The following is a 19,770-nucleotide window of genomic DNA, read 5'->3' on the forward strand; positions in this document are numbered from 1 at the left end:
AGCGCTGGGTGGATCAAGAGTTGAGTTCCTGGCCGAACGTACATTCACGCAATTTGCTCCTGTGTGTAAAAGGATACATGCTTAAGATCCGCTCATTTTACTCATCTCGCAGGAGCAGACGTGCCCCAACAGCTGGATCCCGAAGTGAAGTTTATGAACGATACAGTGTGACATTTCGGTTTCGAGATAGCAGACCACATCCGACCTGAACCTGGGCATTTTGTATCTGGATCATGATCTCGCCTTAGATTGATGAAAACAAAGTGATACAAAGTAAGACAAGCAAGCACGTTCAGAAGCATCTCGATTGTCCAGTATTGCAAGCTAGATCCCAAACTAGCCAGCACACTATCCGGACATGACTGGGACAGTAGGCGCACGCATGATATTGAAATTCTTAAGCCACAATGGTGGCTTCCAACATGTAGCTGGAGCAAGTCATACTCCTAGACTTGCTATACTCAAACCCGTGGCTGGTGAAGAGCCACCACAGTCAGAGAGCACAGAGTAATGCTAGGGACAAATTCATACACCTGAGAAATCTATGTGGCTAGATGCTGACCTCATACTGTCTTCGCTCTCGGAGAGTAAAGGATTGCCCAAATTAGTCGCCGTTCAATGGTTCGGCGCGCATTTTCAGCAGAAAAAGTAGGATATCATGAAGCTATTTCAAGAAGCATTGTTCACTCGCATTCATCCTCCATTGACAAACGCTCAAGTAGGGAGCAGATACAATAGACAAGATTTCAGAGCTGAGCTACGGGAATACTCAGCTTGTCTCATATTCATTCAGCCAAAAGAATCATCTCCAGAATCGCGGCTAGCTGGCAGCAGACCGCGCGAAGATATACGCTCGGAATCCTAATCACATTCGAGGCAGTGAGAAAGGGGATTGTGAGGTGTAAGAGTGGCTCCGGCCCAATAGCAGGTGACAGTAGAGTATTGAAGCCCTAAGTCTAAGCTATTTCAGGATATCAACGATTTGGAGAACTTACTCTGGTCTTGCTCGACTTGTCTGCTCCTCTTCTCCCAGAAACACTACATTGAGAAGAAAAGCGTTCAACATGGCAGCGACAAAAGGATATGCGTTGCTCTGTCTGGAGAACCCTCTCCTTGGTGAGCAAACCTCTCAACATTTCAGCTTCTCACAACTAATATGCGATTCCAGACATCCAAGGTCAAGGGTACGTTTTAACCCGCCCTACTTTCAGCATGGAGCTTGTCATTGATATCACTACAGAGATGAAGAAATGCTGGCCCAATACGGCTTGAAAGCCAATGACGCAATCCTCGCCGAAGAGAAGCACATGCCCCTCTACGAAGACCTATTGAACAACCGCAAAGCAGTGCAGATACCCGGCGGCGCCGCGCAGAACACCGCTCGAGGCGCCCAGTACATGCTGCCTCCCGATTCGGTACTCTACATTGGCGCAGTGGGGAAAGACAAATATGCAGACATCCTGAAAGAAGCGTCGGCGAAGGAGGGCGTCAAGACAGAGTATCTGGAGGTCGAGAGCGTGCCAACGGGGAAATGTGGTGTCATCATCACAGGCCATGATCGAAGCATGTGCACGCATCTTGCGGCTGCGAACGAGTACAAAATTGATCATTTGAAGAAGCCGGAGATATGGGCGTTGGTGGAAAAGGCCCAGGTGTATTATATTGGTGGCTACCATTTGACTGTGAGCCCGCCAGCCATTGAGGCTCTGGGCGAAGAGGCGGCAAAGAACAATAAGACCTTCGTGCTGAGTCTAAGTGCGCCATTCATCCCCACCGTATTCAAGGATCAGTTGGCAGCGACCAGCAGGTACTGGGACTATCTGATTGGTAACGAGACCGAGGCGAGATGTTGGGCTGAGGGACAAGGAAAGGAGACGAGGGATGTGAAGGAGATTGCAAGATTGATAGCAGAACTGCCGAAGGCTAACGGGTCTCGCAAGAGGACTGTGGTCATCACCCAGGGCACTGAGCCCACCGTCATTGCTGTGCAGGGAGAGGATGGAGTGTCGGAGTATCCCGTGCACCCGATAGCAAGCAGTGAGATTTGCGATACGAACGGTGCAGGGTAAGTGCCCTCAGTCCTCGTCCAGAGAAAAGATGGAGTCACTGACTTGGCTTTGTCAGGGATGCATTCGCAGGTGGTTTCGTTGCTGGCATCGTTGAAGGGAAGACTTTGAAAGAGTCTGTAGACATGGGTCAATGGCTTGCATCCTTGAGCATCAGAGAGCTAGGACCTCAGTATGTTGCTCTTTTCTTGTCCCAACCGGCATTCGAAATCCTAGGCTTGACTTTCTATTCCGTGTCGATGACTGATCAATTCTACCACAGATTCCCTTTCCCCAAGAAGACTTATCAATCCTCGTGAGCCTCGGTTGCCAGTAGTTGGGTTGGTCCGTATCGGCTGGACAGTGATGGCGCACAGGTTTCAACACCTCATCCTGGTTTCGGTGGGTGCTTACTGTAATTATGATTGTACGATGTTATGACCAGATGACCGCGATGGATTTTCATCCTCCATATAGAGCGGCCTAGTCCTTTCAGGCACGGAGCTAAGACCAAAAGCATCAATTGCATCTTCACACCAAATTATATTGTCAAGGCTAAACAGCTCTGCATTTCTCAGCCTTTGCATCTGCCTTCGCCAACTGACTTTGTATTCCACACTTCAACAGGCGTGATCCCCACTTACTACGATAAAGGACGCGCAATCATAAGCTACTGAAAATGCTTGAGCTGGTAATGATAGCACCATCAGAATTGCCTTGCAGAGCTGCTATGCGAGATAGAAGCCGTGGCGGTTTCATTTGCCCTACTTCGTCATCGATAGGTACTGGAGCTGTAGGATCTGGCATCTCGGTAGTCGTCGAGGCAACGGAATGAACAGAGACTTGAGAAAGTGCCTTCAATGTTGCTTTAGATTTTGCTTTCTTTTCATCTTGGGACAACTTCTCCGTCTTCGCTCGAATTTCGCTAGCGGGAAAGGGACCGTAGTTTGTCTCTTCTTGCGTTGCATGTGTTTCTCGTTTTGAGACGATTTTCGGTGCCGGATATTTTGTTTCTCTCTCCTTTGTAGAGGGTCTCTCAGTGAATTCAGACCGTTCTAGCAGTTCCGTCTCGCTGACGTGGGTAATGTCGTTTGCGGTATCGATTGACTGTGGGCGAATCTCAGGGGCTCTATCCTCTTTAAGTACGAATCGACGTCCCTCATATTGGAATCGTGCGCTCTACTCAACATCAGCAATGAGAATTAGAAGCTTGGAGTTGATGAACCCTATTCGATCTCAGGTAAAGTGCGTCTCCCAGAATATCCCCAATTCTTGAGAGCATTTCTTGATACAGCGACTGCCGTTTAACACCCTGTTCGTACGATTTTGACTTTACCACTCCACCATCCAGCAAGTACCTTTGTTGTAAGCGCTGACAAATCGTCCCCGCGAAAGGTTCAAGGTACATAGCGCTTTCGTCCTCATCAAGCAGGTATTCAAGAGATGGTAGGATTTTAACAGGGAAATGATCGAGGATGAGATTTAGGGTATCGACATATGCCGAAATTAATATGCTGATATGAGATTTCAATGAAGAGCTCGCTGTTTTGGCTTCTATGATATCAGTTTGACATGCTAGCCAAGCACTGTACTGGCGCATCCAAGGTATAAGACGACGTGATTTCGCCGTCAACGTTACGTCACGATCTTTTGGATTGTCGCGATCTGGGTCTTTGGGGTGCTTTGATTGTGAAAGTAATTCGGTCTGAAAGCCGCGCAATAACACGCTGAACATCCTAGCATTCAAGCACAACATGATGTCGAGAGACTCGGAAGTGATCTTGCTGCCTATTTGTGGTCTATCAGCGAGAACTCCAATCAGTCCCTTCCTGAGGCTATGAACCTTTTGGATACCTCACAATGATGTGCTCGAATGCGATGTTCAAGAGCACAATCTTACATACAGTAGATTCCGACGACCTTTTGTCTATGTGAGCGGAGAAGGATTCTAGGATCTGCTGCTGCGTGCCATCTTTGATGACGGATTGGGGGTGCGAATAACAGGTTGCAAGGAAGTGTAAATAAAGCTCCGTAAATTGTCTCATGGCGGCGTCTTTGTCCGTCTCAGGCCGGCCCTCATTTCTATCTTCTGGTTTCTCTCTCTTCAACATCTGCTTTAGCTGTGTGTCAAGATTCTGTCGAGCTCCATCATGAGGCCTTGTCACAGCCAGAGCCCAACATATGTTATAGATAGCACTGAAGTTGTCGCAAGTCACTTGATCGATGACTGCTAATTGGTTGTAACTCATCCCAACTCTTGGCTCTATTGTACGAGCCAAGTCATAGTAAGCAATTGCGGGTCCAAAGTTGAGATTCTTCTGTACAAGCTGTGTTTCACGCCATCTCGATAAGTCACCTAGATGGATGAGGCATGCGTAAGACACAGAGTGTACCAAAACATGGCCGGGTGAGGATAAGTGGCCCAACGAGTCTGTTGAGTTGACTTATGAGGCGTCAGGCACAAAGGTTACAAGGTGTTAGAGCAACAACCCACGTGAGAAACTAAGACGTTTTGTGATTGCATCGAGAGCTGATGAGCTCTTGTGTCGCGACGAAAGACCGTACAACAGACTCCTGTAAAACGACTGACTTGACTTAATGAATTGCAGGAATTGCTTCTCGGCTTTCCGTCGCTCAACAGGTCTTCTTCTTCTGCCATCTGTTTGCTGATACTGTCGTAGGATCAGCAGATGTCTCACGCCCCGATCATTCAGGCCGACACACAAATCTCAATTTCTTTCGAAATGAAAGATTATAAAGACTGTGAAGATTCCACAGATTCTGCTCGACGTCTCGCTCCTCTGCATACTGAAGGTCTCCATGAATGAGGTCTTCGCAAACCGCTCGACAGCTTGGGATATAAGCATTGTCGAAATTGAAAGTGGATGTAGAGACATACTGCGACAATTTTTCAAGACTTTCTCGCGCTATGGAGGTCTCGGCTGATAATGAAGCTTTCAATTCACTTGAAACAATTTGTAGGTCTCTACAGCATATTTAGACCAGATGATTGTGATATGAGAATTCGGGATGCTAACGTCCACTTTTGTTCCAGTAATTCAAGCATGATTGTTCATTCACTCGATCACGAACACTCGTCATTTAATTTGTGCCACGCGAGCCCCAACAGAGATTCATAGTGAGAAATCACAACCATGTTGATTTTTGGACACAACCCGAATTGAGCGCGTTGACTTGACGCGTTGATGCTCTTGCCAAGCCTCAATTGCGTGGTGCGGAATGTAATCCGCATTTCAGGGGTAAAATAGCTCGAGGAGACATCCATTATCTTTCCAGTTGCAAGGTGAAATCAGCGACTGCCCTGAAAATACTTAAAGTGAATTAGGAATTGTCTCGTCAATGCCCAAGCGTTCCCGTGAAGACTCGCCGCCCGCAAATACTGTTCATGATTCGTCTGCGACTGACCAGCCAGCTCCAGTCACTTCTGGTCCATTAGAGAACGCCCTCAAATACGTGCAGGTAGAAGGCAGACCCACAAACAAGCTACCAGTCATGAAATGCTCCCTTCCACCCCATCGAGAAGTGCTTTCATTTAATACTTTTGAGGAGTTTGAAGTCCATTACGCGAAGACTCACGCAAATCGCTGCTCTGAATGTAGGAAAAATCTCCCAGATGAGCATTTCCTTATGCTGCATATCAGCGAAAATCACGATCCTCTAAGTGAGGTGAAGAAGTCCAGAGGGGAGAAGACGGTAGGGTCTGCTCTTTTGGTGGGACGTGCTTCGACTGAAAGACCTGTAGTATCGATGCTTCATAGAAGATTGTGACAAGGTGTGCTCCACGCCGCTGAAAAGACGAATGCATCTTGCGGACAAGCACATGTTCCCCAAGGTAAGGTGACCCGTGTCCTGGAAGGCCGAGCCCTAATGTACCCAAGAACTACGACTTCCAGATTGTGAACACTGGTATAGATAAACGTAGCTCTATGCTGCGTATGAAAAACCATAAGAACAGACCGTCTCATTCTCGCGCCGATTCTCGGTCACAGCAGGACGTCCGAAGCAACGTCAATAGTTCTGGTAACTCAGCGATTTCATCGCCCGAACCATCGCAAGAACACGTCCTTGCAGAGAAGTTAAATCAACAGGGGGAAGATTCCGGTAACACGAATGTCGACGACATCACGTCAGCTATGTCTAGCCTGAAATTCGTTCCCTCGGCCATTCGATTTGGCAGAGGAGGAAGAAGAGGTTTCCCCAGGCCATGAGATCTCGTTCTCACATTCAATTTACTTCGCTACCTAATACGGCTGTAAGTCTGGTGGCCGACATATCCTCAGTCTAGCATGCAGTCTCTCAAGACACTTTGAACCCGAATGCAATCCTAACAGTTATTGCTTCAGACCGGTATTGAGGAACCAAGTACAAGTCTTGGACCAATGCCAGGTATTTACGCCGCTGGGTATTGATATTGCATTGTGGGCAGACTCCTTACAACAGGGTTACTATGAGCTCATCATATACTGAATAATTAGTTTCGTCTTGGCTGAAGACTGCATATGGAGCTAGCATTGCAAGGGAAAAGCGAGAGCGACGAGAAGGTAGGGAGAGGGTCGCGTGTTTACCCCGAAGCCACAACCATTGCAAATGAACGGCAGTGATAAGGATCTCAGATCTCTTTCTTCAGGGCACTTGTCATTCCTTAATCTCAGTTGTTCCTATCATAAAGATCAACTAGAACTTGACCTTCACAAGATACGACCCGGGCATTAGCACTTTGGGCTCCCTTAGTGCAAGGTAGCTAATCAATACACGATCCCATACGTCCACGACGAAGTATCTTGAAGCATTTGCAGGTAGCGACTGACGTACGCTGCTTTGGCCTCCTCTGACCATTTCCCCAGCGTTGTCGCTCACCGACAAAGCTTACGAAGAAGTGCAGGGCCTACGGAGAGCGTGCAATGATCTATCACGTTGAGACTTTTACCAGGGACACGTAATCGCCATTGGTGTCGCTACGGGTTTTGGATTGTCAAGCAACGCGGGGGTCAATCACGCAAAATCGGAGTCTATCGAGTGGTCGAACGAGGGCGCGAAGTTGTACTGGCTATGTACTTTCGGCAGGGTGCATGCATACATTTTCACAGGGTAAGAATGTACTTACTCCGTGCACCGACAACGAGGGCGAATTGAGTGCAATTACCGTGTCCGCGAAGACTAGCTAGCTACCTGTTGTGCATTATTTGAGTATGATTCGTGTGCCACGCAGCGTTTGGGGTTCTTGCGGAACGTATGGATGTTTTGTTTTTCCTCCGTACATCATGGGACTTTTCTAGAACAACGCCACCATCAGTACTAAAAGCTCGCCAGGATCTGGCCGCAAGCCAGCATTTGACTAACCCGACCGCGTGGACCAAAAGCTGTAAGGGACAGCTAGAGCTAAGGTATTGGAATTGTACGATAATAATAATGCCGAATTGTGGCAATGCTTTTACGGATCCAAGTCTCTGTGCTCATTGTACAAAGTCTTCAAGCAGGACGACCTGATCGAGATATTGCAAAGGCATGAAACGATTCAATTGGGTTTACAGCTGGGAAGAAGAGCGACGCCATGAAATTCTTCGTCTCACCGCTGTTCGCCTGCATTAACGTGTTCTTGTACTTGGCGATCATTAGAGAGCGAAGTAGCTTAATGCTTGCCGAGTCCAATCCGAGCCATTACTCTAGACCCCTCGAGCACCGCTGTGTACGCTATGCTTCTCGTGACATTCTTAACAACTTTAAGTCAATGTGTAAGTAATTAGAGAGCTGCAGGTACCGAGCCATACTCCGGGCTGCTTAGGCTTAAGTTAGACGAGATTGACTAGGCCAGGTGACTTTTCACGGGTGTTGTCACGGGCACGACGCAAGTAGCTAGGAGTAATCCAACATCATTTGCCGTGTTGTATGAGAATGATGAGAGTCTGCGACAGCTTGGAGGACTGGCCTCAGGCCGACGAATAGGGAAATGGTCGGGCTCGTTGCCCGTCGCGATAGCGGCGTAATCGGTTGCAGAGATGCATAAGCTTGCACTAGCTGCACAAAGCTGGTCGAGGCGGCGGACGATCAGTAGTCGCAGCCAGTGGTGCCCTGGCGGGGTAGGTGATAGGCGAAGATGTGGCCAGACCTGAATGGTTCAAACAGAGGCGCAACCCTGGCTTGTCCTGGGCACTCCCTGGCATTATTGTCCTGGCTTTTGTCACGGTGGCACGGCCTGCAACGCAAGTGACGTGCCCTAGCGCTACCTTGGCTGGCCTGCAATTCTCCCGGATTGGCTGTGCTCGAAGACAAGGGGCTCTCTTGTAATCTCTACCCGCCAGGTCATGCGATCCTTTCACGGGCGAGCATAACGGCGGGGGAGGGGTAATTAGCAGGCAATCAAAGAGACAGATGACGAACAGCTTCAGTTGTTGTATCAGATTGACCATGTACCGATTGCCTCTGAAGAGATTGAGTAGAGCGAAGCTGCCCTGGTGGGCGGTAAGCAAGACGAGAATAGGACAGACTTTGGGGGGTCGATACAACGAGCGTTCCTGATCTGGCCTCTAGGCTTATCCAAGTAATCCAACAAACAGACTTGGGGGCTCTGCGTATGAGAAGGTACCAACAGGGACAAGGCGGGTCCCTTGTCGTAATGCACCCCGGTGACTACGGTGAAAGCAGCATGGTGCATCACGACAACAGCGCTCGTCATTGGCCGGAGATCAGTAGGTGGAAGACCGGTCGTCATAGCGCTGAGGTGGCCTGTTTGCCCCCTTGCAAGCCCGTGTTTAGAGCGTCTACCATTCCAGCCAAGCGCCCTATTTTAGGGCCAGAATACTTTGGTACCTGCTGCCTCTCCGTCCAACAGAACCCCGTCGAAGTCGGCGGAAAGAACCGCCGTACGTTCCCTTGCAATCAAAGAGGGAATGGGAAGTCTGGGACAACTCAGCCCAACCGGCTCTATCCCCAAAACATATGACCTCTCCATCTCATCAAGCTACTCTCTGCCCACCTTTCTCCATCCCGTCCCAAAGCTCCCTCGCCATGATCATTATACAACACTCCTAAACGGCAACAATGACTTGATTCACTCTGACAATCTACATCATCGGTCATTGTTGTTGCCTTGCTTTCTTCTGTTTACCGTCGCTCCCTCCTAAACATTCCTCGCTATTACTTCCCAAACACCACCATCAACAACTTCTCAACTTCATCACAGCTCAAACTTCTTGCCATTGACCAATATCCCGTCAACGTCCATCATCAGCGTGGCGATCACCTGAAGCCGCATCGGCACCCATACAATCATTGAGATCGCCACTGTCCTGTTTCCCGAGCTACCGCAGCTGCCTGGTAACAGCGTTGAGCTACTGATTAGACACTGACATCATCCCATGTCAAAGTGACTGCCTTCAGCGATTTGGCCTATATACAGCAACGTGCTAGGAAGATACCCTTACCCTCATTCTCCGTTGCGAGCGTGGTACTCTTCAGCGGATGAACAACGGCGTGTGACGACACCACCCGGACCTTTTCACGATTGTACGCAGCGACCAACTCTAATCTACTCCCCGTTTGTCGCACCTGTCGACGTCCTCTCCTTCCGCATCTCCTTAACGTTCTATCCAGCCCTCTCGCTCTACACAGTCCGAAAATACGACTCGATAATTTAATGAATTCCAAGCGGCATCTCTCGCAAAAATAATTTGTATATACGTACTCTGCCGACTTACACCACGTCTGGTCAACGATTTCTTTGTCAATACCTTATTTTTACAGCCTGCACATGATTGTCTAGAAGACTTGGGTGGAGTTTGGGGCTCTATGAGTGGCAGGCGGAGTCCTCCTTAGCGTTTGATTATCAGTACAGCACCTTTGTTCCGAAGCTACGATCACGACTTTTGACATCACTCCTCTACACGACCTTCATCCCTCGGCCGATTCGGATCTAATCCCCCGAATCGGCCTCTTTTTGCTTCAGGATTACAGAACAGCGAGTTCATCACTATCGCTTGCGGATTCACGGAGCGACCATTTCTCAACAATCATCCGCTTTGCCAACTTTTCTTGGAGATGGCCTGTATGAGGAATGGTTTCGTCGAGCGAAGTATACTTGATGGTCGATATGAGTCTGTCTCGCCCCTCAATCATGGATCTTTTGGGATGGTGTTTCTGGCTAAGGACCAACTGACCAATGAAAATGTTGCTATTAAATGTCTCAGCAAAGCGACTTCAAAGATCGAATGTCCAGCTATCGCTGTCGACGAGAACTCCGTTGAGCTCACTTGTCACGAACAACTTGGTCACCACCCCAACATTGTGAATCTGCTCCGGGCGTTTGAGACCAAGGCCCATATCTACCTTGTCCTTGAGTACTGCCCTATGGGAGATCTTTACGAAGCAATTCGCCATGGTCGTGGTCCCTTGGAGACTGAAAATGTTCGCGAATTCATGTTTCAGCTCATCGGTGCTGTTGAGCACATGCACTCGCATAATTTGTATCATCGTGACATCAAACCAGAAAACATCTTCCTCGCTCACGACGGCTCTATGAAGCTTGGTGATTTGGGTTTGGCTACCTCTGAGCTATGGTCAAATGAGGCATCCGTGGGAAGCGACCGTTACATGGCGCCAGAGCAGTACGATCCACAGGATAACGGCTATTGCCCTGCTAAAGCGGATTGTTGGGCCATCGGCATTTGCCTCTTGAACATTCTCTTCTCTCGGAACCCTTTCGTCACTCCAAGTGAGTCGGACGTGCTCTACACCGATTTCGCTCGAGACAACAAGTCCCTTTTCGATATCTTTCCAAATATGTCCGAAGACACTTTCAAGGCTTTGCTTCCGGCCATGGCCATCGACCCTACCAAGCGTTCATTATCTGGCATACGTGCCGCTCTCGAAAACGTCGTTAGCTTCACTACTGACGGCGATGTTCCGGATGACTTTTGCACTGAAGTCCGCGAGGTCGCTCCCGCAAGTGCTAACCGCGAGCCCCTTCGAACGCCATCAATCTCAAGTCCTCAAGTCGACGAAGGTGGAGCATTCCCTTGGTCTAAGATCCTGCACACCTCCCCTCCACGCAATGGACGACAACTTTCAGCCATCGCAGACACTGAAAGTATCAACGAGGACCTTTTCGCCGCTTCAGAAACTGACAGGACGTCTTGGGTATCTTGGGCACAAAATTCTTCAGTCACTTCCGGTCTAGACTCTGTCTTCGGTACTTCTGTGAAGTCGATGGGTCCCAACCCTCCAATGCCGCTCAGCCTCCCACGGTCCAAACCAATGATGGTGCCCAACTCCCTTCCTTCACGCATATCTACACTTTCCAATATCTTCAGCAAGAAAGAGAATAATGTGTCCAAGAGCTGGACTGACATCTACGACGAAGACGAAGAGGAATCTCTGACCAAGCAGGAAATCTCGAGTAAGAGTCGGCGCAAACCAAGCATTTCTAGTTGGAGCCAGCGCAGCAAACTTGGCTCTGCTGATCAGCGTCCTGTATCGTCTGAGAATACTACTGCCGTTGCCAATTCTCGAGCTTCGACTCCCATGAAGGGCAAAGCACGCGATAGCGGTGAAAGTGGACACGATGAAATCTTTCACTTTGAAGAAGCGCTCCCTCAACCGCCAACTAAACGTATGAGCGAGTCGTCGCTTTCCAAGAAAGGCATTATGGACAAATGGGCTGCTCTTGGGAGTCGTCGCCGTCAATACAAACAAGTGGAAGAGGCCATCGATCACGAAGATTTCAAGAAGCGGTCGTCACCGGGATACTGGCGTAGTGGATTTGGGCTCAAGGTCTTTTCTTCAAATACAAACACAGCTTACGAAAAGGGGGGAAAGAAGGAGTTGGCCCATGCCAAAGTGATGGACTGGCGCAGGAACACTCAAGCTCCTCATCATCAGCCGATTGAGGACTTGGGGTGGGATATTGAGTGGGTTGGAAATCATTACTGATTTCCTAGCGGTGAATCGTATCCTTATGGAAATGTGAAGCCGCATGTCGGGATCTAGAATTAGCTGCTTCAAGTAGTCGATAAATCAAGGCATTTACCCTCTCATGTGTATTTCTCTTTCGACTTGCAATTGTCTGTGTTCATTCAGATACCGCAACCACTTTAGCACAGCTAAATAGGAGTATGGAGCCAAGGGGGCGTACTAAGGTCACAGCCTTGGCATGACGGTACACTAAGGTAAGGTAGACCTGCCCGCATTTTGAACCGTTTTCCTCACCGTTGGCCAGTTGTGGCACCTCATGTGGTGGCAGGTGCTGCTTGGATGGAGACATCGATGAGTTGGTCAAGCTCGTCTCCGAGCTAGTTGTTTGGCTGAGAAGGCACGATCATGTCAAATCTTGAGGAAAATGCCCCTCCTATGTTCGAAGTCAAACGCGTTGACCTTCAATTCAATATTTCCGCCGATTTCGTCGCTGCTCAAGTCGCGAATGATGTCCTCATCCTTGCTCTTTCCACTGGTCGCATCCTTCGCATTGACCTAGATAGCCCGTCTGATGTCGACGGTTCTTGCTTGTTTTCCCAAAGCATGTTTGACGGCTGACTTGTGTCACAGACATTGACCTGCCCAAGAAGCCCACAGAGACTGGCTTGATTCGCCGCTTGTTCTTAGATCCTTCTGCTTCACATCTCATCATTTCAACCACGTTGGGCGATAATTACTATTTGCACACCCAGTCTCGACAGCCAAAGCTGCTTTCGCGGCTGAAGGGCGTGGGAATTGAAAGCATAGCATGGAATCCTTCTCTACCTACTGCGTCTACTCGAGAGATACTTGTTGGAGCAGTAGACGGAAATATTTATGAGAATTATATCGAGCCGTCCACCGAATTCTACAGGAGCCAGGAAAAGTATTTGAAGCTTGTCTACAAGGCACCCGAGGGGCCTGTGACAGGATTATGGGTGGATCATATGCCTGGACGACCCGAAGTACGGAGGCTACTCGTAGCCACGCCGACGAAGCTATTGCACTTTGTTGGCAGAATTGGTAGGCATGGGAGCGAAGGTTCAGGCAGCATATTTACAAAGCTTTTGGAATCGGAAGCGCCGACTCTACGCGAAGCAAATAGAGGAAGCAAACCAACACCTTCTGCACTTGTAGTCTCTCCGGACCTGCCAAACGAGGCTGGCGAAGGAGCTGGTAATGAGGATCGTTACTACGCTTGGCTTGCGTCGGAGGGGGTGTCGTACGGCCAGCTTAAAAACTCTACCGAATCTGGAGACCTGGGAAGTGCTATATTTAACAGCTCCAAAATCGTTGAAAGAAAACAAATACCAGCTTCTGACAATGCCAGTGGGCGTAAGAAGCCCGCATTGGAGCCTATCGCTGGGATCACTCTTAGCCAATGGCATCTGCTGTGTTTAGTTGAAGGACGCGTTGTAGCTTTGCAGCGGCTTGATGAGCAGCTTGTCTTTGATCAGGTTGTTGTCGAGCCTGGAGACAGTGCTGTCGCTCTGCTTGCGGATCAGAAAAAGAGCACTTTTTGGCTGTTCACTGCGCGAGAGATCTTCGAGATTGTTGTCACGGATGAAGATCGGGAGGTTTGGAAGATTATGCTAAAGCGTCAGCAATTTAGTCTTGCATCACAGTATGCAAAAAGCCCGCCTCAAAAGGATGCGGTTGCTGTGGCGTCAGGAGACTATCTTATTGGCAAAGGGCAGTACATGGACGCTGCCAACGTCTATGGCAAGAGCAGCAGACCCTTTGAACAGGTTGCGTTAACTTTTATCGACCATGGAGAGCATGATGCTCTGAGAAAATATCTCTTGATGAAGCTGGCGACTTACCAAAAGAATTCCATCATGCAGAGGATCATGATAACAAGCTGGCTTGTCGAGCTCTTCATGTCAAGGCTAAATTCTCTGGATGATCATCTTACCACGAAAGCGCAGTTAACAGAGGACACGACGCCTGCGAATACACAGAAAGAATTGATCACTACTCGCCGAGAATTCCAGGACTTTGTGACCCGATATAAGACTGATTTGGACAAACAAACGACTTACGAAGTCATCAGCAGCCATGGGCGCGAGCAAGAGCTCCTCGCTTATGCTTTGGCAATTCAAGATCATAACTATGTACTCTCTTACTGGGTTCAACGAGAGCGATGGCAAGAGTCTCTAGATGTTCTGAAGAGGCAGAACAGCCCGGAGATTTTTTACAAGTACAGCAGTGTCTTGATGCAGCATGCCCCAACAGAGCTGATTGACGTACTCATCCGCCATGATGAGCTCGATCCAATAAAGATTACACCCGCATTACTCACGTACAATACCAAAGCTTCTTCGTTGCCACTTTCACAAAATCAGGCTGTCCGATATTTGAATTACTGCATCAACTCTTTGCACTCATCCGATTCCGCAATCCACAACACTCTCCTTTCAATCTATGCCTCACATCCATCCCCGGACGAAAAAGCTCTTCTCAGCTATCTGACCGTCCATTCTCTCTCAAGTCCGCCCCCTATGACGCAGACTTTGCGTTTCGCCTTTGTATTCAGCACGACCGAGTCCAATCTGCAGTCCACATCTACAGTAGCATGGATGACTACACTTCAGCTGTGAATCTGGCCCTCAAACATGATGAGATTGATCTTGCGTCTATGATCGCAGATCGACCATCGGACAGCAATCCGGCACTCCGCAAAAAGCTCTGGCTGGAGGTAGCGAAGAAGGTCATCGGCAAGCAGGGCACAGGCAGTGTCAAGACTGCGATTGACTTCCTGAAGCGATGCGATCTCTTACGAATCGAAGATCTCATTCCTCTCTTTCCTGATTTTGTGGTGATCGATGACTTCAAGGACGAGATCTGCGCAGCACTCGAGTCCTATTCCCGATCCATCGCCTCTTTGGATGCTGAGATGGACGCCTCAGCTGCCACAGCAGAACATATCAAAGCGGATATCAAGCAGCTAGACCGACGATATGCTATTGTCGAGCCCGGTGAAAGGTGTAGGTTGTGCGAATTACCCCTGCTGAGCCGGCAATTCTTCGTATTCCCCAGCTGCCAACACGGATTTCACAGCGACTGTCTAGGGCGGAAAGTCATGGACGGGAGCGGTCTTACTACGCAACGGAGGATCAGGGAACTGCAAGCGAGCATTTCGAGAGGTGGAAAGAGGGAGAGAGAGGGCAGGGAATTAGATGCCCTGATTGGAGCACAATGGTATGTCTTCCAATTACTTCATTTGAAGCTGGTTGGACTAAGATTCGCTTGCCAGTGTTTCTTGCGGTGACCTGGCCATCAAGTCCATCGAGGAACCATTCATCACTGACGCTGATGATGACGCGGATGACTGGTCTATATGATCTACAGAGAGGTTACGCCGCCTACGGGCATGTTTCTAGTCGTGAACGTCCGGGAGAATGGCATTCTCACCAAAGTAGCGGGAGCAAGCGAGGCAGTTGACAGGCTTGCTCTGTGCTGCAACATACATATACGTCCCTTGGTCGGTGTTTCCCATGCAGCGATGCAAGGGAGAGCAACAGCCGCCGCAAGCTCTTCCGCATTGGAAACCCCGGCGAGGAGAATTGGTGCGGCACAGCAGGTGCGCTGAGGCGAAGCTGATGCATTTGCTGGACGCTTGACGTCGCAGACTGAAGCCTTGAGGTTAGACACAATGTGTGTAAACAGACGAGGATTAAGGCAGACTCTGGGGCTCTGCTGGGCGTCGCAATATACAGCAGCACGATGATGCAATGGTTGCAAGCAGCACAACTTGATGTCATAAGCAGCTGTAATACTAAACTTCAGGAGCTTTGGCCTTAAGAGTAGGCAAGCGCAAGGGGCGAAAAGATGGAGGAGCAAGAGCGCTGAGGGGGCGCCATACTCGTAATAGCTAGATCTTCTCGGTCTTTCAGACTCCAACTGGTTCGCTGGGGAGTCCTTGGTCCATCGCCCATGAAATGTTTCAGCTTCATCCTAGCGTTCCAGTGCTTTTTTTGGCCTGCAGCGCGTTAAGACTGAACTAAGACTCTAGCAGGAAAAGCTTGAATGGTGACTTGACTGTGATGCGATAGCCCTCCTCCTTCTTTCCCATCGTCGGTGTCTCCCTTCACCGGGACAGTACCTTCAGACAGAGCCATACGGAGGCAAATATACTCGTAGTCTTTGAGGAAAGAGAAAGGGACAAGTCAAGAGAGAGAGAAGAGAGAAAAGGCGGCGGACCAATCGGAGTTTAGCAGCAACCACGAACACGTTTTTGCCTCAACCAGCCCTTTCCGTGCCTCCCCTCTACGTCCCCATCGACTATCGACTTCAACGGAGCCGACGCTTCTCTGCAAACGTTTTCATCTCCATTGCTGGGTCATCGATAATATTAATAGAGTGGGGAAGGAGATTGTGATACCTTTGTGTCTACTATACAGGACCTCTTTGTGATTCCTGATTCCTCCAACCAACCCTCTCGAATCTGCCCCAGGACGCCCCCACCTCAGCACTTGACACTCCTCAAACCGCCGGTCGGTTGCCTCAACCCGAAACATCAAAGAAGACAAAGAAGACAAAGAGGGAAAGAACATCTCACCGCCTGGACCCCGCGCTGACTTCACTTGGGCCATCTCCCCACCATTTGCTCCATTTACTCGCCGTCCTTACAGTAATAACCTCTCTACGCTTCTGACCCGCATATTTTGACGACGACACGGCACGTTGATCTTTCACCCGTCTTACACTTTAATTGTACCGTCTGTGACGCCATTTTTCTCCGATCTCATGCTTCACCATATTCACTTAAATGAATAGTACAGAATTGTAGATCTTCATAGGTGCCGTCTTGGATTGTCGGCTCCGCCAACATGGCTGCTGTAGCCTCTAAGGCCCCCTACACCTCCAACGTTGGCTTAGGGTCGAGTCAGCCGTCGGTCATCTCACAATACGCTGCCAGCTACCGGAAACCTGTGGGAAGTGGGGATCCTCATCCAGCTGGAGGCCACGGCCAATTTCTCAGTCCCACCGAGTCCGAGTTCTCTATCCATGATGGAGACGGCGAAGTCATCAAGGCCTGGGATGAGAAGAAAGTGTGTGACTGGCTCAGAGCCATCAATTGCAGCCAATATGAGCAGCTCTTTAAAGGTGAGTAATTATGCTCTCCAATGTTGCCCTACCATTCCTTGCAATGGTCGGCCGTTATCAGCAGACATCGCTTAACTTATTGACAGTCAACAACGTCACTGGTTCCAACCTCATCGAGTGCGATCAACTGGTGCTCAAGGAGATGGGGATCAAGAAGATTGGCGATCGAGTGCGCATATTTGTAGCCATCAAAGCCTTGAGGACAAAGGCTGTGGGCAACTCCCGAAAGAGGAACAGAGACTCGTTGGCAGCCTTGGATAGCCGGCAGAACTTGACCCCATACACGCCTTCTTCCGCTAGCTCACCACGCCATCTCAATACCCCTCGGGATCGCCAAGATCAAGGGAGTGGAAGCAATCGGCGTTGGTCACGCCAGATTGATTCGTCCATGCTACAAGACTACTATCCAATGAACAGCAGTGCACGTCCAGGCTCGCCGATGAATGAGCACGACGGTATGAGAAGTTTGCGAACACAGCGACCGGCCGGTATGAGCCCGCTAGCTCCAGCGCAAGAGGGTAAAAATGGCTACTTTGGTGCTCCTGCTACTTCTGCAAGGAATGCCACGGGCACTGGCGTGCGACCTGCCACTCCGAATTCAGGTCTTCCTAGACCGAACGCCAACACAGATTCGACGGTTGGGAAGCTACCTGTTGGTCAGGCAGTAATACGTGTCATATACAACGGCGGTCAAACAAAGGTGCTCAATATCAAGAACTGCAGAGCACTGGATGACATCATTCTCAATGTCTTGAAAAAGCTCAATTTACCCGAAAATCAGTCGAGAAATTACTGCTTCTGGAACTTGGATGGAAACGGCCAGGATCTGGCCAACACGCACAAGCTGTCAGACACAGAGCTATTACGATTCTGCACCGAGCCGTACGACAGAAATGAACGCGGACGACTGATCCTTCGGAAACGACATGCGGGCGAGCCCGACGAGGAGGAACTTCGAAAAGCTGCGGCCATCATGCTAGAAGAGCAGCATGAGAAGCGTCAAGAGGCTCTCAAACAGAACAACCCTCGTAGCCGCAGTAAGATAGAGCAACAGACAGGAGTCTCATGGCAGGAGATCTCAGACCCCCTATCGCCCGCAACATATGGCGGAGGACGCTTCCCACCCCGAGACCGTAGCGGTAGCTCGGCCTCGTCCTACGGCTACGGAAACCCACCTCAACGTTCAGATTCAATGCAGAAACCCAAGATCAAGGAATTCATGGGTGGACGACCTCCCAGTGAGCTGATCAGCCAAGAACTCACGACTTACTTCCCCGGTCACGACAAGACCCACATAGAGCGTACAGTGCGCATGTCTATGAGGAGGTCGGCTCGTCTGAGTAGAGCAGCAAGCAGAATAAGCACCGCCAGCAATGGCAGTTACACCTCAAGTCTTAAAGACGCCCCCCGCTTCCGAATATCGCAGATACATGGTTGATGAGCGGAGGGACGGGGCGTGGTCCACGTCCGCTCTCGGTATCCCGCCTAGGAGCCATGCAACGAGACTCAATAGCTTCAAGCTCCTTACAGCCTCTAGCCGAGGAATCTCCAGTCGAGCCAAATCGAAAGTCGTACGTTTCCTTTGAGAGCGATTCGCAAGTTGGCGGGAACAATGGCAACGAATCCGACACCTCGCACACTGCTCTTTCTAGCTATTTCGATGAGTCTGGCAGTAGTGGTCCCACCACGGAGGCAGGAGGTTCCTTGACTGAAAACCTTAGCACTGCCATAGCTGCAGACGGAGAGGAGCCTGACGAAGAGCTGAATCAGTTCCTCAAAGGCGACTCATGGGACAATGTGCGGTGGATGCAAGGTGCTTTGATCGGTCAAGGTTCTTTCGGCAGCGTTTTTCTTGCGTTGCATGCTGTCACCGGAGAATTGATGGCCGTCAAACAAGTTGAGATGCCTTCAAAGACAAACAGCGTGCTCGACAAGAAGAAGGAGAATATGCTAGCGGCCCTAAAGCGAGAAATTGATCTTCTTCGGGACCTCCAGCACGAGAACATTGTCCAATACCTTGGCTCCAACTCTGATGACGAGCATTTCAACATCTTCCTCGAGTATGTCCCAGGTGGTTCTGTTGCGGCTATGCTCAATTCCTATGGTTCTCTTCAAGAGCCTTTAATACGGAACTTTGTACGACAGATCCTGACAGGCTTATCCTATCTACACGGCAGAGACATCATCCATAGGGACATCAAAGGCGCGAATGTCCTCGTTGACAACAAAGGCAACATCAAAATCTCCGATTTCGGTATTTCCAAACGCGTCGAAGCGTCTGCACTACTCCAGCCGCAGAAGAACGGCGGTCATCTCCACCGCCCTTCACTACAAGGTAGCGTGTTTTGGATGGCGCCCGAAGTTGTCAGACAGACTTCGTATACTCGTAAAGCGGACATTTGGTCGCTGGGCTGCTTGATCGTGGAGATGTTCACTGGCACACACCCCTTCCCAAACTGCTCCCAATTACAGGCAATTTTCCAAATTGGTAACAGCAGTGCTAAGCCTAATATACCGGACGGTGCAAGCTCAGAGGGGAAGGACTTCCTTAACAACACGTTTGAGATTGATCATGAGAAGAGACCGAGTGCTGATGAGCTGCTGCTCAGCCCTTTTCTGAAACAGATTGCTTGAAGCTAAGCTGAGATTG

General features: G+C 49.6%; 5 protein-coding genes across 5 annotated transcripts; 4 read left to right on the forward strand and 1 right to left on the reverse strand.

Annotated features, from left to right (window-relative positions):
* Positions 1 to 1,064: 1,064 nt before the first annotated feature.
* On the forward strand, positions 1,065 to 2,313 carry KY384_003812 (uncharacterized protein; the record flags this gene model as incomplete). The annotated part of the gene is made up of 5 exons (XM_044812322.1): positions 1,065 to 1,116; positions 1,169 to 1,184; positions 1,241 to 2,065; positions 2,125 to 2,238; positions 2,283 to 2,313. The coding sequence occupies 5 exons, from the start codon at positions 1,065 to 1,067 to the stop codon at positions 2,311 to 2,313; spliced, it is 1,038 nt and encodes a 345-aa protein (XP_044671455.1).
* A 395-nt stretch (positions 2,314 to 2,708) lies between these two features.
* On the reverse strand, positions 2,709 to 4,867 carry KY384_003813 (uncharacterized protein; the record flags this gene model as incomplete). The annotated part of the gene is made up of 4 exons (XM_044812323.1): positions 2,709 to 3,224; positions 3,271 to 3,833; positions 3,889 to 4,401; positions 4,855 to 4,867. 4 exons carry the CDS (start codon positions 4,865 to 4,867, stop codon positions 2,709 to 2,711), a joined length of 1,605 nt encoding a protein of 534 aa, XP_044671456.1.
* Positions 4,868 to 10,100: 5,233 nt separating this feature from the next.
* On the forward strand, positions 10,101 to 11,990 carry KY384_003814 (uncharacterized protein; the record flags this gene model as incomplete). Its single annotated transcript, XM_044812324.1, has 1 exon — positions 10,101 to 11,990. One exon carries the CDS (start codon positions 10,101 to 10,103, stop codon positions 11,988 to 11,990), a length of 1,890 nt encoding a protein of 629 aa, XP_044671457.1.
* Positions 11,991 to 12,377: 387 nt separating this feature from the next.
* KY384_003815 (uncharacterized protein) lies at positions 12,378 to 15,355 on the forward strand (the record flags this gene model as incomplete). Its single annotated transcript, XM_044812325.1, has 5 exons — positions 12,378 to 12,552; positions 12,603 to 14,485; positions 14,548 to 14,998; positions 15,083 to 15,212; positions 15,268 to 15,355. 5 exons carry the CDS (start codon positions 12,378 to 12,380, stop codon positions 15,353 to 15,355), a joined length of 2,727 nt encoding a protein of 908 aa, XP_044671458.1.
* Positions 15,356 to 16,843: 1,488 nt separating this feature from the next.
* KY384_003816 (uncharacterized protein) lies at positions 16,844 to 19,754 on the forward strand (the record flags this gene model as incomplete). The annotated part of the gene is made up of 3 exons (XM_044812326.1): positions 16,844 to 17,120; positions 17,207 to 18,426; positions 18,651 to 19,754. 3 exons carry the CDS (start codon positions 16,844 to 16,846, stop codon positions 19,752 to 19,754), a joined length of 2,601 nt encoding a protein of 866 aa, XP_044671459.1.
* Between the last annotated feature and the right edge of the window lie 16 nt (positions 19,755 to 19,770).

This window comes from Bacidia gigantensis (genome assembly GCF_019456465.1).
Source record: "Bacidia gigantensis strain McMullin 20006 chromosome Unknown contig_180, whole genome shotgun sequence".
Lineage (NCBI taxonomy): Eukaryota > Fungi > Ascomycota > Lecanoromycetes > Lecanorales > Ramalinaceae > Bacidia > Bacidia gigantensis.